Source organism: Aythya ferina (assembly GCF_964211825.1).
Source record: "Aythya ferina genome assembly, chromosome: 1".
NCBI classification, from domain to species: Eukaryota; Metazoa; Chordata; class Aves; order Anseriformes; family Anatidae; genus Aythya; species Aythya ferina.
The window spans coordinates 178,388,582-178,407,825 of NC_140296.1; the positions used below are offsets into that span (position 1 = coordinate 178,388,582).

At 34.7% G+C, this 19,244-nt stretch overlaps 1 protein-coding gene across 5 annotated transcripts in view; it reads right to left on the bottom strand.

Annotated features, from left to right (window-relative positions):
- Positions 1–19,244, bottom strand: part of DOCK4 (dedicator of cytokinesis 4) — a 250,160-nt gene that overhangs the window by 145,632 nt on the left and 85,284 nt on the right. For all 5 annotated transcript variants that reach the window (XM_084534619.1, XM_084534618.1, XM_084534617.1 and 2 more), the window contains exons 3-8: positions 18,589–18,629; positions 16,111–16,166; positions 14,127–14,223; positions 10,098–10,246; positions 5,562–5,646; positions 3,770–3,921 (exon numbers count right to left, since the gene is read on the bottom strand). In XM_084534619.1, coding sequence (XP_084390745.1) covers positions 3,770–3,921; positions 5,562–5,646; positions 10,098–10,246; positions 14,127–14,223; positions 16,111–16,166; positions 18,589–18,629 — 580 coding nt within the window. The remainder of the gene's footprint in view (positions 1–3,769; positions 3,922–5,561; positions 5,647–10,097; positions 10,247–14,126; positions 14,224–16,110; positions 16,167–18,588; positions 18,630–19,244) is intronic.

A 19,244-nucleotide genomic window follows, 5' to 3' on the forward strand; every position in this document is an offset into this window, starting at 1 on the left:
GAAGAGGAAAATGAAACCCTTTCAAAGCATACTGCACTACAGTTGATCAGAAAAATCAATAGTTGCAAACACTACAAAGTGACTATCACAAGATCAGATTGTTTTATCCATGTAAGTAAATGACATCCTCTTATCAGTCATGTTTAAACACTCCAAATGTAATGAAAATATTCTGTATAAATTCTCCAGTGATATCCAGACAGATTTGTATTAATAAACCATAAAATAATCTATATCACAATAAAATATCTTTATATGCTTTGGTTCCCTGCAGGCCAATAAGATGAAGAAGTCAGGTGATCTGTGAGATGAAACATGATATATTCCTTTTTGAATGTAGCTACCTGCACTAGATCAGAGCATCCTACTCACAGTCTTTTTCTTGCACGAGCCTGGAGCTGGACTAGGAAAAGTGCTGCTACTCAAGCTTCCTAAAGCCTTACTATTCCCTTTTGTATGTACTTGCTCCACCTCAGTATCTACAATTGCTTTTTTTTTTTTAAACCATGATGCTTGAACAAACATTTCTGCTCAAACAGCTTCATAGAATGTACAAAACTGAGAATGTAATATATTATATTTTCCACAGTCTCAAAAAAGGTGCACAATCTATTTAAAAACAAACAAACAGATAATATTGCTTCTATTACCCCAACAGTCTTTTAAAGCTGTTATTTCAACTGTATAAACCTGAGGTTATAAATAATGAAACAAGTATATAGAGATCTTATGTTTGCAGGTTGATCTGATAAGAATATGAGTTAGTCTTAATAAGGAAATATATCTGAACAGAAATTCCATCATTAAATCTCAATTCTGCTTTTTTTACTCTCTCCAAATGAACTCTTTCTCTAAGAGGCAACAAAGATCACCTGTTTTATGTCAATTTACATCAGGCAGACAATGAAAACCAGATTAGAATCTACAAGCAGCCACTATTTTTGGAGCAATTGTACCTCTAAGCTTGTACTTAACATTAAGCATTCCAACTGCCTCATTAAAACAAGCAGCATTACCCACTTAAGGAAAGCTTGGTATACATATAGTGCTTGAAAAACTGAAATCTGAGGTAAAAAGCAAAAAAGCCCAAAGAAACAAAACCCCCAAATTCTAATACCATAACCGACAAATTCAAGAAATACATAATAAGTTACATATATTCATATACTTATATTTTTAATCAAGTATCTTTCTATTTCAGGACATAAATTACCATGTACAGTTCCTTAAGTTCATAGGTGCAAGAACTTCATCTAGTATTTTCATTGCTTTTTTCTAGTGGGCTATAAAGCAATGACTTGGGAAATCAACAGGCAAATCACCCAGCAAGGTTGTGACAGACACTAAGGTGTTGCTAAACACACCTTTTTGACCTGCTAATTTCTTCCAGAATTAGCATGTACATCCAGGCTCCACACTTTGCAGCTCACAACTCTGTTATTGCCAGTAGGCTTCGGCTTCATGGCAGAGTTGAGCTGAGGAGTAACTGAGGAGTGCACACAGTCTCTTCTTACACATCATCTCCTCCTGAGGGAGGCTGTTTATTGCATGCGTGTATCAGCTGTAGCCAGGGCATAAAGACCTCTGAAATATCTTGCCAATTTGTACTGAAAGAAAAATGTAACTCATACTGTATTGCTGTGTGTGCAATACATACGCAAGACTTCAGACTTATTTATGTGTTTACAAATAGCCAACTGTCTGAAATACAGAGTAGGGCTGGGAACTGTGGCCATGCATGTATTGAGCATGAGCACAAAAGCCTCTTAAGTCTGAGACATCATGGTGATGTCGCTTGCAGATCCAGTCCACAAAGATCACCTGTCTCCACCTTGGATACATCTGCATTCCAGTTTGTTCTACAATACAGATATACCTTATATTTTAATTTGTTCTCGTGAAGACCCTCTCAGGTTCATTTTTTTTCAATGCATTGAGGGGATTCTTGTTTCCTGGCAGGGATTTTTGTTATTTTTTGTGGTAGAGGGGTGTGTGTGTGTTTGTTTTACAGGTGGTAGCAAACCACTTTCACAAATATCACCTTGTCATTCCTCCCATGCTCTAGAAGGCAGTTTGGATTCATGACAACACATTCCTTCAAGGTTTGTCGGTAATGGGATGAGGAAGTTTACACATAATAAAGCAGCTGCAAACAGACACTGGAGTCAGAAATCAATAACTAAAGGTCAGATCACAGCAAGCATGTGACAAACAGCTCGAAAATTTGTGCTTTCATGTGAACGTGAAATCCAATCCATTTGCTTTCATACAACCACTACTGCCATAACCTTGTTTTCAGCAATCTATAACTCCCAAATTGTTTCTGTCAAGGTCTGAAGCTCTCTCCTAAATCCATCACCTGCTATGCCATTCACTGGAATGGACACAAAAGATGTGCCCTGATGCACATTTAATTCTCAGAAATGACAGTAAACTGTCTTTCAGTGACTAATGTCCAACGTGCAGGCCAGAATGAAGTGTCAGTACTTAGCAGCTAATATCCCAGCAATAGTTACACTATTTCATTAACAATAAAAATCAATTTACTCAGTATGATCTTCCTTAGAAGTAGGTAGCTGTCTTGCACAATTTCAAAGCAAACATCATTTTGTTAAATTCAGCCCAATTTCCTCATGCACCTCAACCAAATTCATATTGCCATATATACAAAAAGACAAGTAGTACACAATCATGACTTTGTATGCATTTAGAAGAACACTTTTTACCCTATTAACAAGCTTAGCTTTTCTTTCTGTTGGTGTATGTGTGTGCTCTCTTATCTGAAGTATATTTTGTTTTGAATTCTAGTCTTTCATTTCTTCAGTGGCCAGCCTTAAAGCAGATACTTGCCGCCTCCAGTACACGTTCTTACTACAGGTAGGAGAACTGAGAAGAATACACTAACAACCAGCAGCAAATGATGAGTGGGAGCCTTCTGACCAGTCTCGCATCACCACAACACAAGCATTTGTATGGCATTGCTTATTCAGTCTTCCTGCAATATTCCAGAAGGTTCTTCACACAGAAGGTTCTTCCACTAACTGTGTTCTCCCCCTGTGCTCGTATTTACAAAGTGCATCATGGTTTCTGCTCCTGTCCTCTCTCTTGGCCAGAAACATGCTGGGAATAGAAACAGCTACTGATAATTTTAAAATTAAAAGTGTTGTCAGGGCTTGCACAGAATTTCAGCTCTAGGACAAACAGAAGATGAATGGTTCCAGGATCAGCTCCCAGATGAAAAAAACGAAAGCCAAACAAACGCTAAATAAATGTGAGACCAGTTTTGACTGTTTCATTTAAGAGCACGCACCTCAGGCTCCTATCATAAGGAGATTTATAATTCACTAAGCTCTCCAGTCTGAAGTATCTAGGAGAATTCATTTTATAAATATTACAGAGCAAGCAACAGTTCTAAGTGCTGAATGTGTGCTGATTAGGAGAAAGGAAAATAAAGATACTGAAAAAAGACCTTTGGGTCACAGAATTAATATTCACTCTGTATGCATCTATGTTCCCACTCAAGCAAAACAAACTGGAAACCGAAATAAGTAAACAACATGGAGAAAAATAAATTATTTACGTCTAGAATGATACTGCCAAATATTAACTATAGGAACTAAATTACAAAAGGAAGCAAAAAATAATAATAATCCTGAATCAAGACTAGATTTTGCTTGTTTCTAAATGTGAAATTTGTTACCAGGATTGAAAGAGACACACTGACAACATTTACGTAAAATCAGTATCCCAGCAAAAAATCATGTTCTACCTGATGGGCCGATTTTCTTTACTATCAAAGAGTGAGAAGATCACTTCCAGTTCCTCTCCCAGGTTGGAGCACATCAGACTCTTCATCTGAACAAAAAGATGGTGGCTGCTAGCCGGTACTGGTGTGTCTTTTTTTCGATGACGATGCTCCATCTAAAAATAGAACAAAAAACACAGTAGTAAATTTGAACTGTAAAAATGTCAAAATAAAAAGAGGTAGAAAACATAATACTGGACTGTTTTCTTATTCCAAATATTTAAACTTTTAATTCAATATTAGTTTGCAGTAGGGTTTTGTTCTTTACATGTTTTTTCCCTGTCTGAGAAGAAAGGCAAGAGATTTTCCAGTGTTACACTGCATCATAATTATCACTGGGATACAACACTAACCTCTACAAGATTACCTTTTTTGTGCTCTGAGAATTTCAAGCCATTTTAAACCTCTGTTGTAAACCTACAGGGTTGTATTTCATAGCTAGCTTAAATAGTTAATGATCTGATATTCTCGTATTCAAATACACACAAAAATGCTTTTGCAAAAGACTTAGCAGAAGTATTTTAAAATGGAAAAAATCACTTCATTATTTTCTAATCTTTGACAGACTTGCCAAGAGGCTACTAAGCTCTCTTGGTTTGACTTTCCAGTTTATACCTTCACCATTTAAACCATCAATTAAGGGTATACTATTTCTCTCTTATGCTGTACCAAAACCAATTTTAAAACAGTGATCTGTTACTTAGCCTTCAAACTGAGGTTATTCTGGGCCTTTTTCTTTCTCTTTAGTGCACTCCATGAGTTTCATCATTACTTTTCTGCATTATTCTTCCTCTGTATGTTTCTTCTTCTGATTAATTAATACAGTTTCTCACTGTATTTCATCTAGTGCTTCAATAAGATTCTGTAAGGTTACATATGGCTGAACCTGCCCAAAGGTATACTGATTCTAGTGTGAATACATTGTTATTAGACTTGACAGTACAAGTCATCAAAATAAGTCATAAAAAATATTAAACGTATAATTTCAGCTCCACGGCAAATTACCACAATTAGTTTTTTTTTTTTTTTTTTTTTATTCCACATTCTATATTAAATACATGGGTTACCATAAATAAAATTTAGTTTAAATAAATGGTTAGTTGTAAGCAAATAGTTACTTGTAAGCAAATAGGGCTCAGGATTCTATTACTACAGCTGTAGCACCATGAGCCAAAGCCCACAGAAAGGAATTGGCATGTTTTCTTACCCCTCACTGGAGATTAAATCAGAATAAGAAGTATCAGTACAATTTCAGTAGGCCAAGATGGGCTTTCATGCCCAAAGGAGAGCATTATTATGCAGTTCAACTGCTATTCACATTAATATATTAGAAGAGATCAACAGGCCAGTAAGATTATTCATGACAATACTTGTACCACAGGTATATTATTGTATTTCCATTAATCTTATCTAACGGGACTCATGGGCCAGTTAAAGAGTCTCATAAGCATTTATCAATGATTAAATTCATGTTAGAACCCATAATTTTAATGATATATTAGAATACAAAACCTTCAACAAATAACATGTAGTATGTACATGTGTGCACTCAAACTTGATATCAAATCAAAGCATATCATACAGAGGTACAGATGAAATAACTATTAAAAAGAAATCTTTCCTCATAGCAAACACAATTGTATTATCAAATTCCAGTGTATTTGAGAAAAAAAATACTTTTGATTAAATACAAGAAAGTTGCCATGAAAACCTCAGCATGTAATTTGACAGCTCAAGGACTATTATGTTCACGTACCAGCCTGTAGAGCTCTGTAATGCTGATCTCTTCAGGATCCACCATAGCATATTCTTTTCTCGGAACTAAGTCAAGTCCCAGTTGTCTGCATGAGGAAAAGAGAAACAATGAGATACTAAAAGGCACTAGAATAACAGCAAGTAATTAGCCTCTACATACGAAGAGAAAATAAATCAATAAATTTAACTCTTTTCTTCTATTTCACATAAAGATTCCATCTAGCAAAGCAGATGTTAGTGGTACTCTACAGTTGTTAGTTGTTGGGGGGAAGGAGTTGTTGTTGGTTTTTGTTTTTTTGTTTGTTTTTGAGTATTTTGGCTGTATCCACTGTTCATGAATGATGCCTCCCTTTTCTTCACTTTTTTTTTTTACATTAGCAGAATACATATTTCCACAATTTTAAGCTCATTTTCACATCGTGAACACTATACAATGGGTACTGTCTTTATACTACTGTGGGCAGCATACAATGGGAATTGCACTAGTATTGTCATATTGAATGACAACAGTAGAAAAGAATATAAAAAGAAAACCCATAAACGTCAAAATATCAGTTTATTTTTAATTTGGACTGGAAGGCATCAAAGCTGCTTGGCAGCATACCCTGAATGAAATAATGAAATACACTTCAGTCAACAGGAATAAAACTTATTTTCAGCACAACAGCAAGCAATAAGGATTAAGAACACATATGGGGGAGTAGGTAGTCATGATGAATTTAGAAAAACTTGAAAGATTAGAAAGTTGAAAAAAATACGTTTTTGAAGAGTGGGAACTGATGACTTCAGTATTCATCACAATTCTGAGCAGACAGTTCTTCCACTGTGTTAGGTGTTTAGGCTTTCAGATAGCAGTACTTTCAGGACCCCCTAAAATTCAGTTAATTCTACTACTGAATATTTCTGCATTTAATCAGTTTAACTGAAAAAATACAAGCCAAAGAAAAGATTTTGGAAACAGCACCCGAATGCCAAAATGTATTCTAACCTTATCAGATAGGCTACTAGCCATTGCCTACTTGAAATATTGTAATATTCAGGAGTTGATGCAAAATTTTCAAAAATTGTTAGAGAATGAATTTATGGTGCTGGTCTCATAGAAATGGAATAGTACAGAATGCAAACAGGGATGGATCTAACGTGATCCATCTTGTCTCCTTTGGGCTGAAAAGTTGCAAAAAAATTAGAAAAAGTTAGTAGAAAAAAAAAAGAAGTTTGCAACTTCTTAGTTGCAAAGAAATTAACACCTTTTAGAAAGAAGTATGTCAGGAGAACCATACTCATTTATGTAAAATAAGCTTTAATTGTGTACAGTGGCTGCACTCAGACAATTTTTTCTGTTTTTAAGACCTGCACTTCAGATGTTAAATACTTTATCACAGTGCAGAAAGCTTTCAATAAGCACATATAAATTGTATCACTTTCACTCATGCTGACAGAAAGTAAACACGACATCATTAGGCAAATCTATAGACTTTGAGCTTATTAAGTGATTTTTTCTATTATTTTTTTTTAAGATTTACACAAGCCAAAATTGCATTTTGGACAGTCTTTTGTGGCACTCCTGCTGTGCTTTTAATAGTTTCTCTCAAGCATTTTGAATAACAACTTTATCTGGTATTTAGAAGAAAACAATAATGTCCTGTTCATCAACTTAAATGCTGTGGAAATTGTAATAAGTGAAGAAAATAGAAAATAAATTAAAAAATCAAAACATCCTTTATTTTATAAAGGATATCTTCAGACTAAAATAACTGTAAGGCTGTTTCATGAATAGTTAAGGAAAAAAAATTGCTGCATTAGAAAGTTAAAGCACATCAAAAATGCCTTAGGAGATGACCAATAAAATGTGATGTCCGGTAAAACCAGCTGTAGCACTCTTTCTGCTGTTTACTAAAATAAATACAAAGAACATGCTTGATTAAAGAAAACAACATAATGAGAAGTATCCATGGCAGCTTGCATAATGGATAAAACTCTGACACCAACACAAATATGTGCAAAGAGTTTACATTACCAATACACAAAATTATGGGCTCAAACACATTTGATAGGCAACACATCTGGATTCAGAGAACTTGTTCAGCAAGTATCGCAGTAGTCTTCCCACTTGCAAACTTAGAAAGCTCAGCAAAGACCAAGTCTCACTATCTCATCCCATCTGAGGCAGAGAGTTTTGAAAGCAATTGCAGCCATTTATGTTTTTGCCTCAAATTTGCATCCACTTTTAGCTTTCAAGCACATTTTGAGTCTCCAACATTACTATGAATTCCTCTGCTGGAAGAAGCTTAATTTTGCTCTATGTGGTCCCCCAAAACAATCTCGTTACTTTCCGAACAGAATAATGGATGGTGATGACACCATCTTTCCCTAGAGACTGAGGAGGGAAAAGAAAGCAAACTGGGATCCTTTTAAAACTCAGGCATCCTGGCTGACTCCACAGCCCAGGTTTCATAGCTGGGTTAAGGCTTCAGAGGACAGATGCTCACATCATAAAATCCACCTCTGCAACCCCTTCTCTAGCCACTGCAGTAAACACTTGCAAAAATCAGAATTAAAGGTACTGGACAGACCAGAGCAAATAAACTGAAGTCTAAAGCTGTGCTAATTAGCAGCTTATGATGTTTGTTGTAGCATAATTTGGAGAATATTTGTTGTTCAAATGTACAAATGATAAGGAGAAAGAAAGGTAAAGGAGAGAAAGGAAAAAAAAAAAAAAGCCTCGTTGGTAAGTTAATGGTTCCATACATGTAGAGTGGGGGAGGAAAATATTACAGATGAGATCCAAATCATAGCCATTCCTACTGAGAGCATTTATTTCCACTTTGAAACTTAGAGTGACTGAAGTGTATTCCAGTCACAAGCTTCAAAGAATATGCTTATTTTTTCAAAGGCTGATTTGGATTTCCCAAATTCTCTATTATTGTATGTATAGTCAGACAGTTTGCAAAAAAGTTTCCTAAAGAACAAAGTACAGAGGACTGGTCTAAGAAGAGTATCAGCAAGTATGACATTATCAGCCTGTTTTGGTACATTAGGTACAATTTCAGTAGCACAGGATTTTAATCTACGAGATTAGTTTACTTGTACGTTTTAGTTTAACTAGTTTTCCAAAGTCACATTTATTTTCTCAGAAGATGATCAAAGAAATCTTTTTTTTTTTTATTTTCATGGACACACAGAATGCCATTCTTACTGTTGTTGCTGCCTCAGTATAGTGCAGTGTGAGGGAAAAGGGAGGCTCCTGTGACTCCTGGTCTAAGCACTGATCTTACCCTTGCCCTTCCTTTCACAGAGACCTAGCAAAGCAGGTAGAAATGCCTCAGTGAGTGGAGAGTTGAAGTACATGTAAGCAACGGGCCTTACAGACTTCCAAAAATTCAAGCTGCACACTCTTACTAGACAGGAGGCACTACAAAACAAGTTTTATACAACAGAACCAAAATTTTCTTTTCTTGGAGTCTCATCTGGTCTCAGATTTCCAAGCTCAAAGCAAAATCAGCAGCAAAAGCGAGGCACACATGCCAACGTTACCAATATAAGCACATTTCATCTTTGCATTTTCCATACTACTCAGCTGCTAAACGGTGCCCAAGCCAGCCTAAGCTGGCACTTCTTTAAGAAAGAATCGCAAGAGCCTGGTGCCTCTCTGTTACAAGAGCAGAGGCTCAAGCTAGTTTTGACTCTTATTGCAAATGCCAACGCAGTGTTAATCTGTGGCACTGTTTTCACAAGTAATACTGGATTCAAGAGTAACCCGTTGTGCTTATATTCCCCATGGGTGATGTACCAGGAATAGAGATGAGCTTATTGGCCTTTCAAACTACACCAGATAATAGTAAGATCATTGAAAGCTACACTCAGAAAATGATTTAGAAATCACTTTCAACATCACGCATTATGATAGCAATTCTCTATCCCTACTACTCTTTATGCTGTTAGGCATTTGGTAATACTGAAGAGACATTATTTGAAGTAGCAGGGGTTTAAGACAAATACATGAAAATTTCTTGCTTTGAAAAATAAGAGAATATAACTTGAGTTAGCTCTTTTTATTAGTTATTCAGATAAAAGAAAGATGCACAGCACAGTATCAAGACGAATGTTAGAGATGATTAAGTAGACACTGAATCATATGAACAAATCAAATAAAAAAGAAAGCAGCATCACCCAATATAATTTCAGTTAACATAACACAGCTATGCTAAACTGTCCCACATAAGAATCTGGTCAGGTGTGTTTTTAAAAGACTTGAAGGGAAGCTGCAGACATTTCAGTGCAATTTTCTTGTAGACAGTACCACTGCTACATAAAACAAACCGAAGCAAGTATACTCCTTTAGTGAAAGAAAAAAAGCAAAGGTGCAAGTCATTTTTCACTGTTAAAACACAGCAGACAGTAAAAAAAATGGAGAAAAACCGTTAAAAAAGGTGACATCTGTCAGAAATTTGTTCCTTATTTCAAAATCCTATAATGAGCCTAAAACTGGTATTACAACTAGATTACACCATTTTCTTCTGTTACTGTATTTACTCACTCATTGCCCCAGTCCAGACGAGCAGTGATGTGTCGCTTCACGTCCTTCATTCGATCATGGGTGAGGTGGCCAACAAGGACCTGCCTTCGCAGGTCCAGGATTTCATTCATTATGTGCCACAATCGGTGAAAGAGATCCCCCTCATTTCTCTGTGAGATAAAGAAAGAATTGCATCTACATCATCTGCATAAACTTACAATCCTAACAAATCCAGTTGTGGTGTGGAACTCAAAGAAATTCCTTCCTTATTTACCTAGCTAGTCATGATCCTTCATCTCCCCATTATAGTGTGACCTCTTTACCTGTATCTATGTGTGCGTATGTGCATAAAATCATTTTAGAGCTTACCACAGACTGTATCTTTCCACCAAATTCACTCCAAAATTTCACTCCAACTTCTTACACCTGATATGTTACACAGTCTAATTTACGTGAGAGATGCAACAAAGATTCAACAAAAGTTGCTGCATGTTACAGCACTGTTTTATTCCAGGAGCATATTCATTCTGTTTTGTTGTCTCATCAAAACTGAACATGTAATCTGTGACTATTTGAACTCACACACGTATTGGGATCAAAGCTTCTTGCATTCAAACTCTGAACTACACAGCATTAATGTTCTTTTAACTTTTTCTTGCAGGGACATACAAGCACAGGCCATGGTCTTTATGCAAATAAATAGTATCCTGTAGACAGAAATCTCTTCCAGACAGTTCTGCTTCATCTAACTGTGAAACAGACAAAATTATGTGAATATGAATAAACCACATCCTCCTACTCTAATTATATTCCAGTTAAGGACATAAGACATTTCCCATAATGGTTTCCTTCCACACAGCAGAAGTTTGTTTAACTCTTCCTTCATTGACCATAGGTAGTTTTAATTAATATAATTTTCTAAGAAAATTCAGTTTGAGGAAACTATTGCAACCTCTGTTAAACGGCACATCACACAGACTGAAAAAAAAGTCTAGCAGACTTGTTATGCTTACTCTTGCCAAAAAGAAAACAAAAAACAAACAAAAGCCCTCATTTCCCTTTTACTTCTTCCTATGAAAAGAATGACGTAAAAATGAAATTCAACTAATTTTGCTGCATAATTGACATGAAAAGCTAAAATTCACTTAGAAGCTGCATTACTCTCTGTCAATAAATGTTATATTCCAAGGGCTGTGACAAACTCTACTGTTTGACAAATTTGGTCTTTTTATTTCATATTCATTCACTTCATTCATCAGCTCACTAAAGTGGGCATTGATTTATTATTTCCTTTGGTTGTCTGGAAAAAAACAAAATCAGTGTATTTTGAATACACAATAGTAACACCAGTGAAGAAAAAAGGAATTGGCTTCAGTAAGAAAAATAGGGATATGTGACCTTTATAAGTAAAACAAAACAAAACAAACAAACAAAAAAAAGACAAAAAAAAAGACAAAAAAAAAAAGACAAGACATTATGGGAATGTTACAGCGAACTAGGTTGACAGCATGTGCTCATGATTTTCCACCAGATAAAGATTTAATTTTTCAGTAAAAAAAAATAAACAAATCCAATAAATACTAATTCAGGTGCATCTTTGTTTTCAGTATCTGATGACAAGCTCTACTGAAGTAAATTATTCAGCTGAATACAAAAGACATGGTAGTATTTAAGAACACCATTAAGCTCAAAATAGCATTTTCAAGAAAGCATCTTTTTTTTCCAAAGATTTAGAATTTGTCTAAGTTGTTTGCATCTCAAGGTGCTGAGTGGCTCTGCAAGCAAATGCACATGCCTTACAGATATAGTTATCTACAGAAGCAGATCATGGATTTGCTCCTTTTGCACTGATGTACTTGCTACATAAAGCACATAAAGCAAATACTTGCTACATAAAGTACATAAAGCAATCACACTTGGATGTGCTTCACACATTTGGGAAAACTACTTCCCATTGTAATCTAGAGAACTTTCAATCATGCTTTGAAGCTCATCTCAAGGAACAGTTCACACTGCTTAATTACAATTTCACTGACAAGTCTAAATTGACACTGTGTAACTTAGAATCCAGCAGAAACAAATATGGGATTTTGTAGATTCTTGTACAAAAACTTTCACTAAACAAATCAGCAACTGTACCCACTGCAGGTTTCAGAAAGGTCACCTGGTTCTGAATATCCTCTCTGAACACATTCCCTACAATCATCTCTAACAAACTGGTTACTGGAGCAAACTGGTTACTTTTAGACCATCCTGAATTATATGAGCCACACTTTTTGCTTCTTTTGAGTAGCTGAATCAGCTGCTTTATGAGCAGAAATGCAGATAACAGATAAGCTTCTCACAATTTAAGTCATAGTTATCACCTAAGCAATGAGTTAAGACCAGGAGTTGGAGGTTTTAACTATGGGGAAATGCAAGCAGATCAAGGGAATGCAAGGACACACGTTTTGATTACATTTGATGTGTGCACATTGTGTCAAGTCCAAACCATGGTTTGGTTCTAATGTAGCAGATTAGAAGGTCAAATGTTAAGAACTGAAGACAATCACAATGCAAATCACAGTGTAAAACAAGTTTTAATGGGGGCAACACTTTGAATATTTTAGTTAAACCTTTAAAGATAATTTCAATGTCAAGGGAAAATTTAAAAAAAAAAAAAAAGAAAAAGCTGTGAACAGATGAAATAGACGTAGGTATGGAAAAAGGAAACATACTAATTATTATGAGTTAGATCATGTGTATGAAAAAAAAAAAAAGAGAAGATGCTAAATGATCAGAGAAGGCAAATTTCAGTCAGAATAGAGAGATTAAGTGGATTTCTTTCTGTGTGTTGTAAGTATACCGATAATTTCTACCCATGGTGGCAGACAATTAAGAGATGCAAATGATAGAATTTTTCACAATGAAAAAGATGAAAAAATCCCTTTATAGTGGGACATCCTGTAGTTGTATTGAAAGCATGCAGTATGAATCAAATATGTATACATTAAAATGTATACATAACAAGAAATGAAAGAACAAGGGAAAGTATACATTAATTGCCACCTTAAATGTGATTTAACTCAAGCAAGGAGAAGAAACAAACTGGTCTGAAGAAGTCAGGAAGAGGGAGAAAGGATCATATCCCCAAAACACCCATTCAAGGAAAACAAGAGAAGTGTGAGAAATGGGACTTCTGCTTAAGGCTTATGAAGTGTGAGACAAAGTCATAAGACAGAATCCATTTCTAAAGTGTGTAGCAGATAAGTCCAAAATCAGTTTGTCACTGTTAATCAAGAACAGCTCCCTGCCTCCCTCATCAGTGAGTACTCAACAACTGGAATCCTCTGATCTCTGTGTCATATACAAGAGATCCTTGCCAAATAACACGGACATGTCTTGGTGCTTCTGAATGTGTGGATGTGAGAGAGGTCTGAAACACAAGAGATAAATCTATGAAAAAGTGAGTACGAATCACAAATCTTAGATCTTAGGCTTAGAGATTTTCTGTAACTCACAATTTAATGTCACTTGAACAACAGCTTGCCCAAAAATGCATTTCTTTTAATATAATGTTTCTTAATAAAGTTTTCTAAATCTTTTCTTCTTTTCCTTCTGTATGCGTATATATATTCTGATCACTCGCCTGTGAAAAACATCCATCTACCTTATATCAATACACTGGATCTGATAGTATAATCTATATATACAACATATATTATATTGTACATTTACAATTGTATATACACAATGTCAAGAATTCTTCCATCTCATTTCTGAATTTTATCATTTTTGAAGTTATATTAAAACAAGAGGAAAAGCCTTTTTGACTTACTTACTGACTGGGACTAGATGAGCAGAAAACCATTAATGCCAAGTTGTAAAAAAAAAAACACTGAAAAAACGAACAATTAAATAAATCCAAAGGGAAAAGAAAATCCCAAATCGTCCGCTACCTTTAAACTTATTTTTCCCTTTCTTCCTCCAGTGAGAATATTTATATTTTATCAACGTGTCTGGTCTTTTGAGTTAGTATTCAACCAAAGTAACATTATTCAGGGTACTTGCCACATAGAGTTGTTTCCACATCGTTCCCCAGTCTCTTAAGGTTGATGTCATTTCTGTAATAACCGAATCTTCAGTTGGAATAACCATTTCAAATTGTCTGTAATATGCAGAAGAACACATGATATTACAAAAGCATTACAAATCACATTACAATTACTAACGTAAAGACTACCTCCTGCCAACAGTAATGTCTGTTAAACTAAATGGGAATTCCTTCAACCCTGAAGACTTTTTACTTATACATTTTGTTTAATCCCCATGGAAAGTCTTGGTTCTGAAGAAGTCAAGGAAAGCATTTTACTATGAGATAAGCACATCAAACAGTACTTTTATGTCAAAGTAATTCCCATTGTTTTCAAAGGGATCTTGCTTAGACTGCATACAAGTGACTGTTGCCACTCTTTTCTAATACGTATGTTTATAGAAATAAGAAAAAAAAATGTCACTCCTTCGGCTGAAAGAGGATATAAAAATCAAAATAAAATTTAGTACAGTGTGATGGAGTTCTTTACTATTTGATGCTGGCCAAGAAAAACACAGGTTGGCTTGGTCCATACCAAAGTCTTAAGTCCACCATCACTTTACACACCACTTTGTTCTCACACACAGTACATTTCAAAGGTCTGCACTCATGCCTGGAGTACCTTTCTCATGATATAATTTCTCTTTTATTGAATTAACATAATAACATGAGAGCCCCCAGTCCTGATACACTGTACAGTACAGAGAATGAATGAGAAACACCAATTACAGAAGAAAATAGAAGCAACAAAGACTGAACTCCCTGAAAGCATTGTCATGTTATCTCTTAACAAAAATTATTCCATCCTTAAGGTTTGTCATATTGTGACAGTTTACAGCAACCTTATTTCACTGAACCTACAGTTTTATCTACAAGTGCTTTCAAAGCAAATATGATCCTAGGGCATAACAAACCATGGGTGGATTGAAATCCATAGCAAATAAAACGGAAATCTCCAGAATGTGACTCCTATTTACACCTACGTGAATGAGTCTTTTTAATATTTATTTAAATAGATGTAACAGTCTTTATGATTATTTTTTGCCAGTCATGAAACCTTCATCTTTTACATACTCACTCATTCAAGCCCCCAAATCAAGGTCACCTACATTTGATGATTCATTCTCCATCTAATTTGATAAGAACTGTCTTAATTTAAAGAAGTCTCAAATTGTCATGTATCAATTCCCTATTAATATATCTAAGTAAATGACACAATGTGAACATTCTCAAAGTATGTAAACCTGGAAAGAGTTGTACTGAATTAGCATCACTGACAAATATACAAGTGATACTTTCAAGGTAAGTATTACTTCTCAAAAAAAAAAAAACAAAAAACAACAAACAAGGTTTCTTTAACCAATTGTTCCAATTTTATTAGCTCTTCTAAAAATGAAGTGAGATCAGTCATTGTCAAGAATAAATAGTGGCTCTTCATCATATGAAGGAAAGAATAAAGGGAAAAAACATCTTTTTTTTTTTTTTTTTTTTTTTTTTTTTTAACAATGTTAATGAAATCTTCTGCTTTTGTATTGATACATTATTTTAACAGATTTTTGTAAAATGCCAGCTGTCTGCCATGGTGCAGCTGATGTCCTTAAAGAAAAGAACTACTAATCTTAAACAGCAGGTTAATAGCAAGCTAGAATAACTTTTATTCTAATTAAGGCAATAACTTTTTTTTCAAGGCAAATTCAATAATGGGAAGCAGAAATGTGATCATTTTCTCTTTATTCTGATATTCCCAGTTGCACTGCATGTCTTCAGAGAATATACCACTCCAATTTTATCACTGTGCAGGAGTATCAGGTTAGCTAAAGATAACCATTTCAAATCCTGAGGCAGTAAGCTTGAGCTATTACAATATAATCAAAGAATATCTTCTTTATCATATATGCAAAAGATCTTTGGTATAAGTAACTGACCATGTTTAAATATTTGAATCCAGAACATTTCACCTACCCTTTGTTCTTAACACATGCATTTTTCAAGTGAATGTAGTTGGATGGAAATATACCCTGAAAAACAAAATAGGTTATATAGTTAAATAGTTAAAATAGTTAAAAAAAAAAAAATCCCCCTAAATGAGTTTGGAGAGTAATCTTAAAGTACCATTTAATATGCAAACACATGCTGAATTAAAAGTCCTCTAAATAATTACCAAGAAGCATACACAGAAAAAGAATGAAATCTATACCCAGTACAGATCTAAAGGAAATGAAAATGCCTTCAGCAGAGTTTTAATCCTTCAATATTTACGAAAATTAGAAGATAAACTTGTAGAACATGAAGAAGATTGCTTGACAGCTCACTTATCCTAGATGATTTATTAATCATTCCAACACATACTAAAACTGACCAATTTTGTGAGGTAACTTCTTATCAACAGGATCTCAAAAACAGTATCTTTAATACAGATTTGCAAAATAAATAGAGATAATGAAGCTCACTAAAAATAAATACAGTTAAATTCATAAATGAAGTTAACAAAGTCAAAATAAAGTTTTATTTGAGAGCTATTGTGCCATGCAGTACACCTGAAAGGTGTGATAGATGCCTACCAAAGAGCCTCAGTGTTGAGACAAGAGTGGTCCTTTTTAGTTATTTAAGGGCTCTCCACTGTTTTTGTGCATGAAAAGCATTGCCACAACACTCGTAGTGCTCTTATATTGCACTAACCTTCATAAATCATAGTGGTAAGCAAAATGAAGCAATTAACCTTCCAACTTCTGACTCAGAAAATAATACACTACAGCTAGCTACACAATGCAGTGAAGGAAAATACATATATGTGCTCCTTTATAGCATGCACAGCTACATACAGCTTTCCTTTGTGATCATGCCCTGTTTTCTTACCACAGACTCCAACTTTGGACCTTTGACAAAAAGGTTATCTACTAAGTATGTCAAGTGCCCTTGCGAATGCTCCTTCTCAGCAATGTGATGTAGCTCCGGAGAGATCTCCCAAGGACAGCAAGATGTGCAGCCTTGGCATTTGTAACGATGTGCCAGAAAACAGGATATGCACCTGCAGCTACAGTAGACCAGCTGCCACAAATAATTTCTCTGAGTGTCCAAGCTGGCAGAATAACAAGGGAAGAATCTTGATGGTGCAATACCAACAATAAGCTGACTTACAGGGTGCTCTTACTTTACTTTTGGAGAGACTCCCTTCAAAACTCCAATTCGGAAAACTGCATTCATTTCCACTATGAAAGTACAAAATACATTTCTCGGTTCTTCACACATCAAATCATGTTTCGAAAACCTATTCATAACTTGTATCAACACATTTGACAGACCACAAAGCAACATTGACAGCAAGCATGTGGTGAGAATTGCAACAAAAGACGAAGAAGATGCGATAACAAATCTCAACTGCTCATGTCTTATAAATCAAATATATCAAATATGTAATATATATCAATGAGATCAAAGTAGTAAACATCGGATTAGACACTGTGGCTCAATTTATTGCTCACATTGACCTTCCACATAAAGCAAAGCAAATTTATGTGAACAGACTGCAGGCCTAGGGACAAAAGGCCTTGTATGATTGGAGCCCCTAGAAACTTTTGATATTAATACATTATATATCCTACTTTGCAGCTGAAGGGGCTTGGAAATAGAGAGGGAAAAAAATAATAAGCTTACAATGTGAGTTAAAGGAACAACAGCTGATTTTTCTTCAATGACATGACTAAAACTAAAAATTCTAGTACTGTGTGAATGGGAAAAAAAAATAGTTTCCCGTATGAAAAGCAAAGTCTTTACAGTGATAGAGGCAGGTTGACAGGGAAGATTAGGAAAACAGACAATCAAGATAGGAAAAGCTTAAACACAGTCAAGATGAACAAATGCTGAAGAAAATAAACGTATGAATTTAATAATATTTCATGTCTGAATGCAACAAAAAACAGTGGAATCTGGTTTAGAGTACTATCAACTATAATCCTATGGAAACTGAAGACTACACACCAAAGAAGAATAAAATGAATCACATATTTTAGATGGAAATAGATTTATTTTATTCAATTGATATGCTGCATATGGCCCCTATATATTATCTGTCTCCACTGGCTGTTCTAAATTAATACATAACATCAAGAAAATAGGCACAGTGTAATTAACTTTTCTAGCGTTATTTATAATTCATATCCTCAATAGTCATTTCCCATTAACTTAGCCTCTAAAAAACAGAAATGAAAGGAAATTTGCCAGAACCTCAGGTTTATAAAGTGCATCATCCAAATACACAGGAGCATTTCAGAAGTGTAATCCATGTCCAAATCTAATTCATGCAATATCAATAAAATACTTAACTGTAAGCTCCAGTTTTCTTTTAAAAGTAAATATCATATACTTACATGGAGACTGTAAACTTTTATAAAGTAAATACACATTTTTGCCAAAGAACGCAAAACTGAAATTGATCTTTACCTTAATGTTCGGGTTTTTTAAGGCAAATCCTCTGTACCATCCTGCAGAGAAAGAACATTTTGTTTTTTAAAGTATGCAAATCATTTCCATATGTAAAACAGATTTAATTTTTCCCTTTTGGACAGATATAACTATTCACAGTGCTGGCAGACTGCACTCATTTAGAGGACTTTCTACACAATGAAAGGTATTTTGTTTATACCAGCTCATATTCAGGTGACTTAATTCACATATATTTTCAGGAATGACTCTCTAAACCTGTATCAACAAAAGGTCTTGTGCAAAAGGGGTAATGGTTTCATATTCATTGTAAACATTTACAGATAATATTTGGACTTCACAATCCGAATCTATGAACCACATTACTATATAAGATTTATAATATACCCAATTCAAAATGATGTATCTTACACCTTTTGTAAGAAAATTTCTTACAGCAAGATTAACAGTATATAATCCCAACATGAAACCACAAAAGTACCTACATTATCTTAAATGAACAAAAAGTCATAATAGCAGATAAACTTCAGGTGATGAAATAAGGGAACAGATTATGAAAAAATTGCATCTTTATTTCTTTTATAGTAGTAACGGTCATTTTCTAAAACCGTTTTAGTGTTCTGTAACTTAGAACAGAGGCAGAGGAGAATTTTTAC